Genomic DNA, 18,272 nt, shown 5'->3' on the forward strand with positions numbered 1-18,272 from the left:
GTTTGCCACTTTCCAGCTACAGCTGAATCTTACAGCCTCGTTTGTTTCCTGATGACTTTCAAATTCTCCTGATCCAAACGCAAACTCAGAAGCACGAGCACATTGTTGGTGGCAGTATTATAGACTGAAACACCCTCTTTGGATGGCAGTTCCTCTCCCAGGACTTCATTCTCCAAGTGTGCACAGGTATACACAAGTGCCCAAAGGATAAACACACAGATCTATTGTAGCATATTTGTATTACTGAGAGATTAGAAACATCCTAAAATGTTAGCCAAATCACTTGGATGAAAAGTTTGGCTCTGCTTATTAGGTTTGGTGTGCAATGTGGAGGTGACATCTGTTACTTCCAGTGTATTCTAAATACTTTAGCTCAAAAAATGAGACCTGTACCTAGATGGACACCAAAAGGGACTGGTTAACAAATATTGCATATACAGGGGTGTGGGGTGGCTCCGGGGCGGGGGATGGCGGCAGCCTTTGTTGCCGCGGCTCCAGGACAAGCGGATGGATCCCGGGCAGTGCTGCAAAATGGCTGGCTCCCCAGCCAGCCGGTGTCATGTGCCTCCATGTGAAGAGACCACCAAACAGGCTTTGTGTGAGCAATAAAGCTTTTTAATCACCTGGGTGCAGGCGGGCTGAGGATTTGGGTAGGTAAAGGAAAATTACAGTCAAAGAGGGGTTGTTCTCTGGCCGGCAGGAGTGGGGGTTACAAGGTGCTCAGTGGGGGAGATTTTTGAGCCAGGATGAGCCAGGAAAAGGAATTTCACAAGATAATGTCATCGCTTAAGGCAAGGACCGGCCATTTTCACTTCTTTTGTGGTGGAATGTCATCGGTTAAGGCGGAGCAGGGCCTTTTCACTTTTTTGTGATTCTTCAGTTACTTCAGGCCATCTGGGCGTATTTGTGCAAGTCACAGGGAATGCAATGGCTTGGCTTGGGCTCAGAGGCCTGACAGCCGGGAGGATGGGAGGACACTTATTACAGCTGCTCAGAAGCACCACTGGAAGCTCAGATGTGGGCGCCCCAGCCAGAAGAAGAGAAGGGTACAGAGAAGCTACAGAGAAGCCTCTCCTGATGCCCCAGGGAGCTAGCCGACTCCTTCCAGGCTCCAGGAACGCCACAAAGCAATATGAAACCTGTTCATGAGAGGAGTCAGGAATGGCTTCCACCAAAGAAACGAGACCTCCCCGTGACCAGAGGGGATATGCAGAGAACTACCAGCTGCTCCACTAACCACACACCCTCCAGTGATGCCTCTGAATGGTCCCAAGGGGTTGTGGTGGCGGGGGCAGAGTCAGGCAGGAGCCGGAGTCAGCCGGGGGGTGGTGGACTGAGGCCATCACCTGTCTGACAGTGGACCAGTATGGCATGCTGTATAAGGTGGCTGTGCCGCCTGCCACCTTCTCACTAACTGGCCTCCCAACTGTGGTGAATATGAGCCCCTTGCCCCCGGGGAAAAAAAAATATTGCATATACAGTTGATTAAATGGAATGCTCCAGGGCTATTAGGAATGATGAAAATGGGCTGGGCGTGGTGGCTCACGCCTGTAATCCCAGCACTTTGGTAGGCCAAGGAGGGCAGATCACCTGAGGTCGGGAGTGTGAGACCAGCCTGATCAACATGGAGCTGTGTTTACTGAGTGGGGATTTCGCAGGCTGGAGCTAAGAATTTCCAGTATGCATAACAGCCACAGCCCAACTATCTGACAGTGAGTTGCATAATTCCCGAGAGCAGGCCTGGACAGTGTCTGGGTGGGGCCTGGGAGCCACAGGAGACGCCCAAAGCCAGGCAGAGCCCGGGGGCGAGGGGGTGACAGGCAGGTGTGGCGCTGGGTGTGGCCCAGGGCGGGCTTGCACCCCCACACCCAAGGCAGCGGCCTGCTCATTCCTCAGCTGCAGGAGCCAGACGTGTGGAGTCCCAGCGGAGGCCGACCTGTGTCTCTTCATCTCCCTGGGAAAGGTGCTCCCGAGGTGAACGACATGGCCTGGTGGAAAGCCTGGGTAAGTGGGAGCTGGCAAGAGAGTTGGGCTCCTGCATTGTGTTGGGTGCTGGTCACCAGGGAGGCCTGAGAAATGTAAAGTCGCCCTTGGCTGGGAGTGGCTCATTCTACATTTGGCTGCCTCCTGGGCCAAGCATGGAGGGTGGGGAGGGGCCGAGATGAAACAGTCCCAGGCCTAGAGTGCCCATGGCAGGGATGGGACCTGAGCCGGGAGACAGGCCGATGAAGATATCTAGAAATGCAAGGGGGAAGCTGAGGTTTGAGAGGAGTCCAGGGGAGACCCTTGCAGGGGTGAGGCCACTCAAAGGAGGGGGTGTCATGGTTGAGCCTTGTGTGTAAATGTATATGGGGTGCACACACGTGTGCATTTGGGTGGGAAGAATCAGGCATACTGCTCCCGGCAGAGGGAACTGTGTCAGAGGGTCAGAGGGTGGGGAGCTTGGCTTTGAGGGAAGCTGCTCAGCACAGCTCGAGGGTCCTGGTTCCGGAGGAGATGGACCTGGGGAAGCAGGCAGAACCAGGTCCTGAAAGGCCTTGCCTGGCAGGCTGAGGAGTTCAGGCTTTACCTTAAGAGCAGTGGGACGGCATTGAAGGGCTTTGAGCGGGAGAGTAACCTGAACATGCTGTTGGGGACCCATCAGTGCCTTCACCTCCGATCAATGATGTTCATTTGTCAAGACTGGAGAGGGAAGAAGGGAAGCAGGAGGACCTGGCCTACTAGAGCCCTGAGGAGCCCGGCGCTCAGGGCAGCCCATCCCCAGCAGAACTGATGGGTTCTCAGGAGCTTTCCATCTATGCTTGAGCCTGAGGCCATCGCTGTGCTAAGGAGTTGAATATCCAGGAGGGGACAGAGGTGACATCTCCTGGCTGCCGGCTCTGCACACCCTTTTCCTTTCCTCCCAGGCAGCCTCAGGATATCAGGGCTGCACTTTCTGTTTTGCAGATGAGGAAATGGAAGCTCAGAGACACTGAGTGACTTGCTAGGGTCCAATGGCCAGCAGGCTCCAATCAGAGAGCACTTGGGTCTCTCTGCCCAGCCCCAAGCTCTCTGTGAGCTTTTGTGGGGAACCGGGCTTGTCCAGCTTCAGGGAATCTCTAGATCATAGATGTCACAACCCAGGCAAGGGTCCTCAGGGTCAGACATGCTAGGTTCTGGACAGGTGGGACACAGAGGAAGCCAGGGTGAGGTGGGGCAGTTGTCCTGGCCCCCAGGGAAGCAGCCATCTTCCAGGACAAGGGGCCATGGCAGCCTCCAACTTCAACCAGGCTGCTGGGAACCTGCCTTTGAGGAGGTGGACAAGGCAGGGAGAGCCCAGTGCTGGGTGCTTTCCAAAGTCAGTTGCTGGCCAAGGTAGTCTGACACTGGGCCTTGCACCCAGTGCAGCAGGACAAAGGGCTCTCCATGTAGGGACCTGCCAAACTGACAGGATCACTGTGGCACTCACTGAGTCCCTACTGTGTGCCGGGCCCTCCTCTAAGCCCCTCACATTCAGTATCTCCCTTGAACCTCACAAGAAGTCTATGAAGGCCGGGAGCGGTGGCTCATGCCTGTAATCCCAGCACTTTGGAAGGCCGGGGCGGGCGGATCACCTGAGGTTGGGCGTTCGAGCCCAGCCTGACCAATATGGAGAAACTCCATCCCTACTAAAAATACAAAATTAGCCGGGTGTGGTGGGCACATGCCTGTAATCCCAGTTACTAGGGAGGCTGAGGCAGGAGAATCGCTTGAACCTGGGAGGTGGAGGTTGCGGTGAGCCGATATAGCACCATTGCACTCCAGCCTGGGCAACAAGAGCGAAACTCCGACTCAAAAAAATAAAAAAAAAAAAGAAGTCTGTGAAGTAGACACCGGTATTCTTATCCACAGATGGGGAAACTGAGGCACAAGTAGGCTAGGCAGGTGCCCGAACTCACTAGTAAGTGTCAGAGTCTGGGTGAGAATCTGAACAGCCTGACTCCAGGGCCAAAACTGTACCCTGGCCGTCCATGCCCCATGCGAGAGCTGGCTCGGGGCAGCAAGTTCACAGGTAGACCCCACCTGCAAGAGCTGAGCTTCCAGCAAGGACCCAGTGTCCTCTGGGCACAAAGCTGGACCAGGAACGGGATGGGAGGGGATGAGGGAACCACTGGAGAGACTCTCTCTGCAGGCAGAGCCCCTTTGCACCTCTCTTTTTGGTGTTGTCTTTTCCTCTGTGTCTCATAGAGACAAACCCATCTCCCAGGCCTCTGGGCAGCCACATAGCAGGGGAAGGCCGAGGTGTGGCAGCTCCCCCACGCCTGTCACAGAACAAGTTATATCAATAGATGTAGTCACAGGCTGGTCTGAATCACCTTTTCAGTGAAAATGTGCCTGTCTGTACTAGCACGGCCCTGGGCAAGACCCTGCAGGAGCCTGAGGCTGACCCTTCCTTCTCAGCAGGGGTTCTGGAGCTCCAGGACCCCACACTGATAGCCAGGGCTCCAATTCCTAGAACACTTATTTTCTAAAACCTTAGAGTAGAAAGTGAGACACAGGCTTCTTAATGCAGCAAAATAAGAACCAGCCTGGGAGCCGCTTACAAATGCTTCACCTGAGCCCTACCGCACCCCTGCTGGACTGCATGCTCCTCAGGGATGCAGTCACACAACCTGGCCACTAGCTGGTGCACCACAGCACCCGAGAGAGCCGGGACAGAGGGAAGCCGGCAGGCACTGAGAGCTGAGATGCCCCCTACCTTCCCAGACGACCTGCATTCCTGTGGGTGAAACTTCCTTCAGTGGAACGTTCCAGGAACACTCATTGCCTGGGAAAGGTTGAGTCATCAGTAGGGCAGGGGAGGTAGATAGAGCTCAGCTTCTGAGTCAGGCTGGGGAGTCCCAGCAGCACTGCTTCCTATCCGTGTAAGGGAGTCCAGCTCCCTTTCTGTAAAGTGAGGCATCAGTACTTACCTAGCACAACTGTTGAGGAAGCCATGACATAAGCATTGCATCTAAAGCGCCTGGCCCAGGTCTGGTACACACAAGGGGCTCAAAGTGCTAAGAGGAGTAATAGCAGAGCGTTACTCCACAAACAAGGGATATCGTGTGTGTGTACACTGATGAGCAATATCTGGGACCACATTGGCTGTCTCTGGATGGAATTTCCATAGGAATTATTTCTAACAATTTCTGCTCTGCAACATGGTGCTAAGAAATGACTCACGAAGATCTGTCACCAGACATTTGAAATTAAAGCAAAGGGTTCAGAAAGATGCCTTACCTCTTACTCAAAGGAAAGATACTTATAGATATGCCATCCATGGGAATCTCTGTATTTTCAGAATCTAACCCAGGGCCTGGATGGATGGATGGATGGATGGATGGATGGATGGATGGATGGATGGTTGGATGTGGTAGTCAAATGGATAAGTGGGTAGGTGGGAAAGTAGAAGGGCAAATGATGGAGGTGATGGAAGGAATAAGTGAACAGGTGAATGGAAGACAAGACTGGATGGGACTAAACTCTTTTTCATCTTGGAGTATCTCTGAGTCTCCCTCTAATTCAATACCTATCTCCAATATCCCTCCACTCTTTACTATTCCTCCACCTGAAACATAAACATACTTATGAGGAGTCGTCTGTCTTAATCATCTGAGAAACTCTGCAGTTTAAAGAGCCCTCAGGCAAGCCCTGAACTGGAGGCTTGGAAGTCAAGGGCTCAGGCACCTGGTTATCTGGTTTATTTCACAATCTGCAGAGCATCCTGCGGGTTTTTCTAAACCTGATGCTCTGAGCCCCATGGGCCTGTGGACTTGCAAATACCCTGAATTATCAGGATGCTCAGCTGAGCCCCCACCCTCTCAGTTCCTGTAAGTCCTAACTCCTCAGGAAGAGGGCAGACTGAGCTCAAACCATTCCTCAGAAAGGCAGAACCATGCCCAGCCTTCCAGCCTCATCTGCACGCTCTGAGGGCGGCGCATGCAGCTCCAGGAAGCCTTTGCTTAAGTGTTCTTTCTCCCCTAACTTGGGGTGAGTTTGTCCCTTCCTGCTGCTGGTGGGTGATGCTGGAAGGAGCTGGGTGTGGCTGGGGCTGCTATCTGCCCTCAGATGGCACAGGCAGGGACAGGAAAGGTTTCGTGGCTTCTCCCCATAAACTCTGGCTCTGGCTACTCCACCCTGTTGGCCAAGGGGCTGAAGGACTGAGTACTGGCCTGCAAGGGCTGAGCAGATCTCCGTGTCCAGGGGAGGGGCTTACCCTGTCAGGGCAGGCTACAAGATGGGCTGGGAGCCTGCTCTGCCCTCCCCGTCCCTGCCTGCTTTGAGCAGGCCTGGCTGTCTTGCAGATTGAACAGGAGGGTGTCACAGTGAAGAGCAGCTCCCACTTCAACCCAGACCCTGATGCAGAGACCCTCTACAAAGCCATGAAGGGGATCGGTGAGTGGGTGTTGGCAGCCTTGCCACCTCTGCTCAAGACTTCTCTGCTCATAGCCCTGGCAAGCGGGTGCCAGGGGACATCTGGGGAGCTGGGGTGTCCCATGATACTCTGAGACTGACTCCACTACCCAGAGAATCACACAGCATTCTGTTTCTGCAGTGAGGTCAGCACCCACCCTGCAAGACTGGACAGGAGGGTGCTGCTCTTCCCTGGGTAATAGGGGTGGGGAGGTCAGCTGTGTGTCCCTGTGAGTGACTTCCCATCAGTCTCAGCTTTCTCACTTGTAAAGTGGCCCCAATAATTCTTGGCCTCGTGTGTCACATGAAGTATCAAAGGGATGGTGCTGTACGATGCCAGGAACAGAGCTGGGGCTGTGAGGTGTGGGGAGTTTGTGGGGCTGACTGAAGGCCCCCTTGCCGCATGTCGATGGCCACGGAGCCGGCTCCCTTCCCATCTCCAGCACTTGCCCAGTGCCGCCCTCAGCACTACCGTGAGTGGGCGAGGGCTGACCTGAGGCCAGATTTAAACAGCTTGCCCAGAAAGCCCTCCTGACCTGAGAGCAGAGCATGCACCCTGACCTCACCCCAGCTGGGACTGACCCCTTAGCCGGCTCTGCCTGAGGATCAGGGGCATTAATGAGAACTGCCGCTCCTGACAAGCCGAGAAAACGTTCTCATGCCTTCTGCTTTCTGTGAAGTAGAAAGTGATCTCCACTTCCCAAATGAGAAAACGGAGGCCCAGGGAAATGAGGCTGGCTGCCCAATGCCACGCAGTTGCTGGGCCAGGCCTCAGATCCAGGGGTTGGACTCTTAGTCTTGACCTTCCCCTACTGCAACCAACACAAAGGAGGGCAGGGCCGGAGATCTCACTCGGCCAAGCTCCAAAGGCCTGGGCTGATGTCCAGAGCCACCCAGACCTCAGATTCCATCTTGTGAGATTGGCCCTGGGGTGGGAAATGGGGAGGCAGATTTCCTAAGGGCCTTGTTTACACCACGAAAATGGTCTGGGCGTTTGGAACTATCCAGGTGTCGGGTCCCAGCTGCTCAGCCACCAAGCAGCTGCCTTCACCTTCCCCTCCTCCACCCTGACCAGTGTGTCACCCTGGGGGTAGAGGGTCACTCGCGCTGTATCCCTGCAGGGACCAACGAGCAGGCTATCATCGATGTGCTCACCAAGAGAAGCAACGCGCAGCGGCAGCAGATCGCCAAGTCCTTCAAGGCTCAGTTTGGCAAGGCAAGGGGAGGGCTGGTGGGGGTGGGGATAGGTGAGCCTTGGGGTTGGGGGTACAGCCTGGGAGGCAGCTCCATTCGGGACGACTTTCCCGTAGAGCCAGCCCACTGGCAGCATGGGCACATGGAACCTGTGTGCATGAAAACAATTGTTCTTTATCGAAATTCAAATGTAACTGGCCGCCCTGTGTTTTATCTGGCAGATCTACTTTTAGGTGTCAGTGCCCGGGCCAGGGGCTGGCCTTCCCTGCTTCTTTTCCTGCCTCCTCTCTCACAGCATTCCTTCTCATGCACTCCACAGGCCCCACCGGAGGTCTGTCTCCCTGTCCCCAGGCTATCTCGCCCTGTCCCCTGAGCCCAGACCACCTTCTCTTTCCCATGCCCCGGGCATGCAGGCCTGGCTTCGCTCTGTTCTGGGGTGTGGGCACATTTTCCTCGGTCCAGCTGCTTGCACCCACACCTTGTCCCTTCTGCCACCTGGGAATTCTAAGAGCCTGGAACAAGTATGCCAGACCCTTCGTTTCTCCTCCCACCTGCCCTCCACCCCTAGGGCAAAGCCTAACATTTGGGGGTACACAGTAAACACAGGATTAAATATGTGCATAGCCATGGTTGCCTGAAGCCTCTAGTGACTCAAATCATTAGTTTGGAGATTTAACAAGGGAAGATCAGCTCAAATATTCTCTTGGAGAACCCAGTGTGCATTTTTACAGTTTCCCTCTCTTAGTCCTCACAGCTATACATTATTCTTTGCCTTCAAACATTTGGAGAAACTGGTGCTCAGAGAGGTTGTAAGTTGCCCAAGGTCCCAGAGCCTGTAATCAACAAGGTGGGGATTAAAATCCAGGTCTGACAAAGCCGTTGATCTCTCTGCTGCTCTGCAGATCAGCTGATGTAGCCTGGTGGCTCCTCGTAGCAACATGTGCCCTTCGAAGGAGGCACACGTATTTTATGGCGATGCCACACTCAGAGCTTGCAGTCTAGCTAGCAATGCCAATTTCATTTTACTGAGAGCTTATAATGTGCCCAGCACTGCACTGAATGCTGAGTTGAGTCACACACATCTCTCTATCAACACCCAAAGCAATGGGATGAAGCAGGAGCATGTTTATCTCCGTGTAACTGGTAAAGATACTGATGCTCAGAGAAGTTAAGGAGCTGGCCCAAGAAATCTAGCCAGCACACGGCAGGGCCCACGTGGAATCCAGCCCAAGCCCCCGGGCCCAGCCACCACGCCGCTGCCTGCACTCAGGTGGGCCTGGCTTACGACAAGTATCACCTTTCCCTGTTCCTGCATTAGGACCTCACTGAGACCTTGAAGTCGGAGCTGAGTGGCAAGTTCGAGAGGCTCATTGTGGCCCTTATGTACCTGCCATACAGATACGAAGCCAAAGAGCTGCATGATGCCATGAAGGTAACCAGGCAAACAGGGCAGGGAAGTGGCAGGGGTGCTCACATGACTGGGTAGGGGCAATGCGGGGACCGGGCACCGGCAGCCCAGAGCTCCCCTTGAGCCACTGCTTGGAATGGCCACATGGGCCACAGCTGGGCCCAGTGAGCAGGCAGTCAGGTGCTCAGACTGCACCCAACACCTGGGGTCACTGGTCCCTGACCGACATGTTGAGTGGCCATGATGAAGCCAAAATCGGTACTTCTCAGAACCTCACAAGCTCAGGTGTACAGTGGTATTGGAAACCCGCCTCTACAGTCCCAGGCATAGCCCCCTGGGTTTCCCTTTCTCTTTCACTACTCTGCTTTTGCAGATTAATAGGGATGGGGACCCAGTAACTATCGTCATTTTGTTTGAAAAGACACTTGCTGCGTGGGCACTGCCAGGCATTTTACACCCATGTCCCCTAATCTACCTTTGGGGCAGGGGAGGCTTATTATTCCTGTTTATGGATCAGGATGCTTAGGCTGCGGGACCTGGAGCAACCTGTCTGACACCACCTAGCTAAGGAGGGAGAGCTGAGACAGGGCTTCCCCATCACACCACTTGCCCTCAATGTCCATCACTGAAGACAAGCATGTGATTTTCTCATCACATCCTCCCACTCCAAGTGGGACAGGGCAGTGAGGTCCTTCCTGAGGCTTAGGCATCTTGAGAAAAGAAGGTGTGGACAGAGCAGAAGGTCATGGCAGAGCACTCCAGCAGGCAGAGGTTTCTGTCCACAGGGCTTAGGAACCAAGGAGGGCGTCATCATTGAGATCCTGGCCTCTCGGACCAAGAACCAGCTACAGGAGATCATGAAGGCGTATGAGGAAGGTAAGGGGTGGCACAGATGGAGGGGCTCGGGAGTGGCCACAAGCTTTGGCAGCCTGGCAGGGAACAAGGATCAAGAAGTAACCTGGACCACACTAGAAAGGACCCTTTGGGGACTTTTTTACCCACAGGTGCTGAGCACCTACCATGTGCCAAGATCTGTGCCTGATGGTAACATTGAACTTGACTCAGACTTGATCTGTAAGCTCACCAGCTCCTCTTACAGCGGAGAGAGGCATGTGACCAACTCAAATCTCTGCGCTGAGGACGGTGTTAGTAGGGGTGTGGACCCCAGGCTAGCAGAGGCCAGTCAGTCCTCCACAGTGTGTAGCCAGTGGGGAGTTTTGCTGGAGGCTTTGGCTTTGCCAAGCCTTGAGATGAAATGGAGCTTGGCTGGCAGCCCCTGGCCTGGCTCTCTGATCTGGTCCATCTTGTGCTTTGCGCTTGGTTGTGTATGCATGTCGCTTCTAGTTGTGAACCACCACCCAGGTGGCAGCCACTTGGACACCCGGGCATTGCATCCATGCCCTGTGCCAAGGACTTTCTTTCCTAGAAGGCTTTAATCAGGAGAAGTATGGGGAACAGGGCTGGAAGGAAGAAATCAGGCCCTGGGTAGGCTGTGGACCTCTGCTTGTGCCTCATGGTCCTGTTTCCCTGCAGACTACGGGTCCAGCCTGGAGGAGGACATCCAAGCAGACACAAGTGGCTACCTGGAGAGGATCCTGGTGTGCCTCCTGCAGGTATCACAGCCTAGGCTCTTGGGAGTGCCAGGGTTTGGGGGTCCCAAGAGCTCCACCCCAGGGAGCAGCCCTTGAATAGAGCCACAAGAGTCAAGGCAGGGGCATGGGATAGCCCAGCAGTCAGGGCTCACTGGGTGTGTCTCAGCATGATTAGAGGGTCCTGACTGCAGAGCCCCCACACCTGTCCTTACTCAGCCATGTGACAGCGTCCTGGAAGGGAGAGGAGAGCAGGGCCTTCGTGCAGGCCTCATGCCAGGCACTTTGCTTACCTTAGCTCACTGAATCCCCCAAGCCTTATGAGACAGTCCTTACCACCCCCATTCTACAAATGAGGAAACCGAGGGCTGAAGAGAATAACTGGCTTGCTGAAGTTTCCACAGCCAAAAAGCAGCAGAGCCATGCCTACCCTCCAAGCCCAGGATGCCCCCTCTGCCCTTAATGCTCTCGTCAGCTGGCCTGCCTTACAGATCCACCTCCTCTGTTCCTAGGGCAGCAGGGATGATGTGAGCAGCTTTGTGGACCCGGGACTGGCCCTCCAAGACGCACAGGTGAGGCTGCACCCAGCTGGCCATGTGGCCCCACCCCCTGCCATCTGGCTCCAGCTCCTCTGCCCATGGGGTCTTTCTCTGACACTAAGCTGGGACCCACCCAGCTCAGCTCCCTATAGGCCTTTGCCCTCTGGTGTCTGGGGAGGAGAGTGAGGGTGTTGGGAGACTCGGGAGGAAGGAGCGTGACTTGGGGGTGGGGGAGCACTAAAGCTCTGTCCTGGCAGCAACAGCCCATGAACCTGGGGATGCTGAGCCCCAGTGCTGGACACAATGTGTCCGGGTTTTGTAGGTCTGCCTACTGGCAGAGGGAAGCCTGGGGACCGGGCAGTTCCTAGAGCAGATTGTAGCCCAGGATGGAGAAAAGATTCTAAGCCAAAGCTGCTAGAGAAAGGCGAGCTCCCTGTCAGAGATGACCAAGCAGAGGAGCATGCTGGCCTGGCAGAGTGGACAGGGCCCGGCCATGGCTGCAGCTTTGGGACTCTGGGGCTTAGTCCCTCACCTCCCTGGTCTCCCTCACTGGCTTATTGTGGGTGTTCCAATGCTAGGATCTGTATGCGGCAGGCGAGAAGATCCGTGGGACTGATGAGATGAAATTCATCACCATCCTGTGCACGCGCAGTGCCACTCACCTGCTGAGAGGTACCAGGAGGGAGGGGCTGGGGCCGGGGTCACAGCGGGTATCCTGGTCACGAGTCCCTCCCTCATGCTTCTGCCTTGCCAAGTCTAGAGTTAGGGAGAGAGCCAGGGAGGCCAGGACTCTTTCCCTGGCCACCAAGCGGGAGGTCAGGGCAGCACATTGATGTGCAGTCTCTGATGTGAGACACTGAGGGGCAGCGCAAGGAGGTCTGACCATCCCCTGAGCAAAGCCTTCTCCACAGTGTTTGAAGAGTATGAGAAAATTGCCAACAAGAGCATTGAGGACAGCATCAACAGTGAGACCCACGGCTCGCTGGAGGAGGCCATGCTCACTGTGGGTAAGAGCTCAGACATGCACATTTTTCAGGCCACAGGGCTCACCGTGGGGCAGCACCAAAAGAACAAAGGGCCTAGAGATGTGACCGCAAGAGAAATAATCCATGTCACCTTCACGGGATGTCCCCTCAATGCACACTCTGCCTGTCCCCTTCACCCAGGGACTGCTCCACCTCTAGAGTCCCAGTGTGTGCTGCCAAGGATTGGTCTCTGTGATGCCCATGTGGTGCCCAGTGCTGTGTGGGTGTATGTGCATGAGGGTGTGTGTGCATGAGAGTGTGTGTGCATGAGTGTGTGTGTGCATGAGAGTGTGTGTGCATGAGTGTAGGTGTGCATGAGAGTGTGTGTGCATGAGTGTGTGTGCGCATGAGAGTGTGTGTGCGTGAGAATGTGTTTGCATGAGAGTGTGCCTGAGGGTGTGTGTGCATGACTGTGTGGGTGGGATGTGAGTATGTGTGAGAGAGACAGTGTGATGTGTGTGTGAGAGAGACAGTGTGTGTGTGCACACATGAATACATACGCCAGTGATTATGCCAGCTCCAACCCTTTGTGTACTCATGGCAGCCATGCAGGGAGCACTCTGGCTCTAGTTATGAAGCCCTGGCCAGCACAAAGTCACCTTTCTGGACGTGAGCCAGGGGCCTGGCCCCTGCCTTCATTGCCAGTTGAAGAAACAGTGATGTGTAGCTTGAGTCCAAATTGAGTGACAGATGGTCTGGTGCTGAGAAACACTGGGGATCTTCCCCACGGCAGGAAGTCAGGACTACTCAGGAGGACCCACTCCAGAGCTCTCATGGGGTCCAGGGCTGAGATCACAATGGGAAGAGTCACTGCAGAGTAGAGAGCTGAGGCCCAGGGCAGAGGGACGTCTCTTCTCCCACTTACACACAGAGCCCAGGTCCGGACTCCTGGCCTGCAGCTCTCAGCTCCACACCAGGCTGCCTCTGTGCAGAGGCCAGCAGCCAGCAGGCTCCCTGCTGTGTCCTTGCCTCTCTGGGTGGACAGGGCCATCTGAGACACCCCAGCTGGCCTTGGATGCTGTGACACAATCCGGTCTATGTCAGGACATCTAATCACAGCCCTGCTCCAATCTCAGCTTCCAGAGTCCACCCCTGGATCTGGTCTGAACCCACCACGAATGAAGTCTGCCAGCAGGGAACAGTGAAGCCATGCAGTGCCCTGTCATGCTGGGCCTTCCTGTTTACTTACCCTTGAAGCCTTGCATCAGTCTCACTACCCAGATGAGTCAGAGAGGTCAAGTAATGAAACTATACTGCACCATCGAGGCAGGAAGTGAATACATGCCTACCTCACTCAAAGCCCACGCTCCTTCTACAGCCCTGGGTGAAAACGCCAACCTTCCCCACTCAGATGCCAAGTCTCTGAGCAGCACCCATGGGAGCAAGCATGGGCCCACTCTCTGGACCAGACGCCCCCAGGTGCCGTAGTCCTCTGGGGCCAAACTCCACATGTCACATGGGAATTCAAAATGCAGGGTTCCTGCTGATAAGTGACAGAGAGAGGGCAGTCTGGGTTGAGAGCCCAGGGCCTGTCCTGAGTCTGAGCTGCCCTCGGATGGGCTTGAGCTGGTGTCTTCAGATAAGCCCCAGAGTCCGATGCATTTCACGTCTTACCCTTTGCCTGCCTGCTTGGGCCTTTGGAGCTGTGCCCAGTGCCCCGGGCTTCCTTCCCTGTCCCACACCACCTGACACAAAGCCTCTCACTTTGGGAAAGTCAGGGCACAAAGAAATATGCCAAGCCTTGCACAACACTGACTCTTAAGACCCAAGGCAAGACATAAAGTTGTAGGCAGTGCCACCTACCAGCTCCAGACATTAACATAGCTTTCTTGTTTGCCAGTGAAATGCACCCGAAACCTCCACAGCTACTTTGCAGAGAGACTCTACTATGCCATGAAGGTAATTGTCCTGTCTTCTGCTTCCTGACAGTCACCCTACATAGCACCAAGTGCAAAGTCAAGGAGCTCAAAGCCACCACCATCCTCCACACTGGGGAGTTCTCTTACCCCAACCTGTTGTGGATCAGAAAGGTTTTAGTTCTCAGAGTGAAATTGAGTCTGGGAAAGGGACGCTGCCTGTCCGGAGGTGAATAATTCCCTGAAACTAAAACCAATGCCTGTTTTCCCTGATGGATAGTTGCTGATATCCCCTGAAGTTAGTTCCACCCCCAAAACCCAAGCCCTCTGGCCACTTCTGCCTAGGAAATGAGAGCGGGCATGCGATTCCCTTGGCCATGTTCCCTGGCCAGGAATCCCTGGGCATGCGATTCCCCAGCTGACATGAGACTGGTCAGGGATGAAGGTGAGCAGGAAGGCCCTGCCTGTGAAATTCCTGGCTGAGCTGACTGCTGCTGTTGCTCTAGTAGGAAGTCTTGTTGGAGCAGTATTTCGTGTCTAGAATATGATATGGCAAACCAAACATAATGCAGTTTGGAGCACCTGGCATCATAAAGGAAGAGTTCTGGGCAGTGGGTGAGAAGGGATTGAGGGAGTGGACACCCTAAGCCACCAAAGCATCCCTCCTAATGCTTCCTTGACTGAAGCACAGGCTCCTTCCCTCCCTCTAAAAGCCCCAGAACCCAACCACACAGATCCGTCCATCACTCAGAGATGGACAGGAAAGGTGAGGCAGGATTTTGATGGCCGCTGTCTTGCCCAGGGAGCAGGGACACGCGATGGGACCCTGATAAGAAACATCGTTTCAAGGAGTGAGATTGACTTAAATCTTATCAAGTGTCACTTCAAGAAGATGTACGGCAAGACCCTCAGCAGCATGATCATGGTAAGCAGCCATTCCCAATGTTGAGGCCAGCCTGAAACCTAGACATTCAGGGAGACCTGGAGGCTGTGGCCGACGCCACGTGAGCCCCTCCCTTCCCAGTGGGCACCACGAGCTTGCATTCCTGACCATGTGGTGTGTGCAGGGAATAGCAGAGGTCAATGTGGCTGGATCCCAAGGGGAGTTGGGGGCAGAGGGGAGATGCAGAGACCAGGGCACAGAGGCTGCCTTGAGTCCCACTCAGAAAGTTGGTTTCACATTTGAGTTATGGTGGCTCCTTGGAAAAGACACCAAATCCTTGCAGAAGAAGCCACCTCTGAATAGTCAATGAGATGCACTAGTCCGGTAGGAATCAGGCCCACCGCTCAAATCCGGATTTAAGTAGTCCTGGCAGCCAACTTCTAAGTCAGATGAGTGTCAATAGATTTCTAACCCGATTCCAATTAGCAAGAGTTCTGGAGCCTTCAAAACACAGAGTGATTATCACACTGCAATAATTGGGAGAAACAGCTCATCTAGGGGTGTCTGCAAATTGAGGTCTTGATGATTTCATTGGCAGAAGTCACATTAGGACAAATATATCTCCAAGTCTTCTTTGGCTACTACGTCAAGTCTCTAGCTCTTCCGCAAATGTCGTTGTTAAGTGCACTTTTCAAGAAACACATAGCTGACAATAGATGGAAAACACATTTCTGTTTCCAGATGTTTCAAGATGGGACAGCAGGTGGGCAGGGGGAAGGGACGGTTGGAATTATTCTTGGTTTCACTTTAGGCTCCCCAGCCAATCTTGTTGGGAGACAGGAGGGCAAGGCACACACCAGCCTGGATTGCTGCTATCACCTGCAGACGGTCCGAGCTGATTGTCATTAACCCTTTTAACCACACATGGTAACTTATGGCATCAGAGAGATTTCTAGAGATAGATGAAGCCACCCTCTTCAAATTTTATCTAATGTTGTAACTTAAGAAAATTGAGTTAGAATCACGAATACCTTGACGAAACATTTTCTTTTTAGTGTAGACCACAGATGTCATTAAAGCAAAAATGGTTTTCAATACTAATATGAGTTAAAAACTCTTGCATTGAAATTAAGAGGCAAACGTATAAACACTCCAAGTATAACTCATGTATTTGAAAAAGTAAACAAAATTAATGCTTCTGTTTCTAAAAACTATTAGGAAAATTGTCTTCAAAATAATAAAAATCACCAGGCGTGGTGGCCCACACCTGTAATCCCAGTGCTTTGGGAGGCCAAGGCGGGAGGATCGCTTGAGCCCAGGAGTTCAAGGCTGCAGTGAGCTAGGACTGCATCACTGCACTCCAGCCTGGGTGACAGAGTGAGACTATGTCTAGAAAGAAAAAGTTTAAAAAAAAATTAATTGTAGTTTGAAACCTATGACAAGATTTCAGGTTCAAAACAGGCAAATTTTATTAAGCGGTGAAAAACAGAAAATAACCATGAGACCTAAACTGCTCCAGAGTGTGGAAAGTCTAGCCCCAGCCTACCCCTTCCTCACCATGCTGCTGTGAACGAATCCACTCCCCTCTCTTGGCCCCACTGTCCTCAACTGCATGAAGAAGAATCTGGGTGATCTGACCTGGCCCATTTCCCAGCTCTGTGTGCAGACCCTGGACTAGCCAGTCCCATAAGGACCTACCAGTATCTAAGAAACAGGGCTCCTCAGCCATCAGACCATAAGGTCAGTCTCATCAGGAGACAAACACTGTGGACCCGATGTGAGTCAGCTGCAGGGTAGACCAGCTTGCCTTTCTCCTGCTCTGCCCTCACCACGTCTCAGCAGGATGCACGGCAGCGCAGCATCAATCTCATTTCACAGATGAGTCCCACAGAGGTGAAGGGGCTTGTCTCAGCCACACCACCAGGGCGTGATGGTCCAGGCTCCTTCCACCCCTGGCCCTGCCCCCAGGTGTGTCCTGGTGCCTCACTCTCAGCCTTGGTTCCCAAGCTGCCACAGCAGGTGTTGAATAATGATGCATCATGTGTAAATGAATGGCTGGGCACCCCTGGCTCCCGAATAGAAGAACCCTGGGACAGCTGACATCTTCCTTGTTTAGAAGTTGAACTGTCTCTGATTCATTTTCCACATCACTCCTGCATGTAGTTGCTAAGAGAATCAAAAGGACATGCAAAGGAATGGCGTGAAATTAAAAACAAGGAAAGAGGGGTGATGGCACAACCCCTGCAGCTAGGAACCCTGGAGGGCAGGGCCAGGTGCAGGCCAGGGGCACAGCTGTTAGTCATAACAACAGGCCGCCATTGCCAAGCCAGGCACAAACAAGCCCCTTCTCATGCTCATGCATCTCCTGCCCACAGGAAGACACCAGCGGTGACTACAAGAACGCCCTGCTGAGCCTGGTGGGCAGCGACCCCTGAGGCACAGAAGAACAAGATCAAAGGCCATGAAGCCAGAGTCTCCAGGCCGCCTCACTCAACCTCAGCCATGGACGCAGTCTCCAAGCCTCCTCACTCAACCTCAGCCATGGACGCAGGTTGGGTGTGGGGGAGGTGGGGTCTCAGCCTTTTAGTCTTCTATTTCCCTATTTCCAGTGCTTTCCAGCTGGGTTTCTGACCCAGAGGGTGGAACCGGCCTGGGCTCCTCTTCCCAACTTCCTCCAGGTCATTTCCCAGTGTGAGCACAACGCCAACCTTAGCGTTTCTCCAGCCAGACGGATGCCTCGGCATGAAGGGCCTGGGGGCTTGTGGGTCATTCCTTCCTCCCTGCAGGAGCTTCTCAAGCGGTCACAGAGTCTCCTGGGCACAGGTTATACAGACCTCGGCCCCATTCCCATCTACTGAGACAGGGTCTCCACAAGAGGCGCCAGGGAATATGGGTTTTTAACAAGTGTCTTACTGATACGCTTCTCTATCAGGCAGCCGGAGAGCTGGCTGGGAGTCCTTTTGTTTTAGAACACACATCCTTCAGCAGCTGAGAAACGAACACGTATCCATCCCAACCAAGAAGCCATTAACATTCATCTAAAAATGTTAGGCTCTAAATGGATGAAAAATTCTCTTAACACCTTAATAACAAAACAAACTACAAATTCCTGACCTAAGGACGCTGTGTTCTAAGCGGCGTCGGTTCCCCTGGTGGCTGACCAGGTCAGCTGCCCTGGCCTCGCACTCCTCTGCATGCAGCACAGAAGGGCGTGACCATGCCCTCAGCACCACTCTTGTCCCCACTGAATGGCAACTGAGACTGGGTACCTGGAGATTCTGAAGTGCCTTTGCTGTGGTTTTCAAAATAATAAAGATTTGTATTCAACTCAAAGTGTCTTTGGATGTTTAGCAGGCACCAGAGT

At 53.7% G+C, this 18,272-nt stretch overlaps 2 protein-coding genes across 2 annotated transcripts in view; one reads left to right on the top strand and one right to left on the bottom strand.

Annotated features, from left to right (window-relative positions):
• LOC112631324 (anthrax toxin receptor-like) overlaps window positions 1-18,272 on the bottom strand; it is a 724,187-nt gene that overhangs the window by 198,245 nt on the left and 507,670 nt on the right.
• Window positions 1,984-18,241, top strand: LOC112631328 (annexin A8-like). The gene is given in 13 exon segments (XM_025396272.1): window positions 1,984-2,004; window positions 6,306-6,396; window positions 7,423-7,503; window positions 7,506-7,630; window positions 8,927-9,040; window positions 9,802-9,892; window positions 10,550-10,629; window positions 11,118-11,177; window positions 11,723-11,816; window positions 12,056-12,151; window positions 14,010-14,068; window positions 14,828-14,950; window positions 17,284-18,241. Coding segments are annotated over 13 exon segments (1,095 nt in total). The 3' UTR covers window positions 17,344-18,241.

Source organism: Theropithecus gelada, chromosome 9 (assembly GCF_003255815.1).
Source record: "Theropithecus gelada isolate Dixy chromosome 9, Tgel_1.0, whole genome shotgun sequence".
NCBI lineage: Eukaryota > Metazoa > Chordata > Mammalia > Primates > Cercopithecidae > Theropithecus > Theropithecus gelada.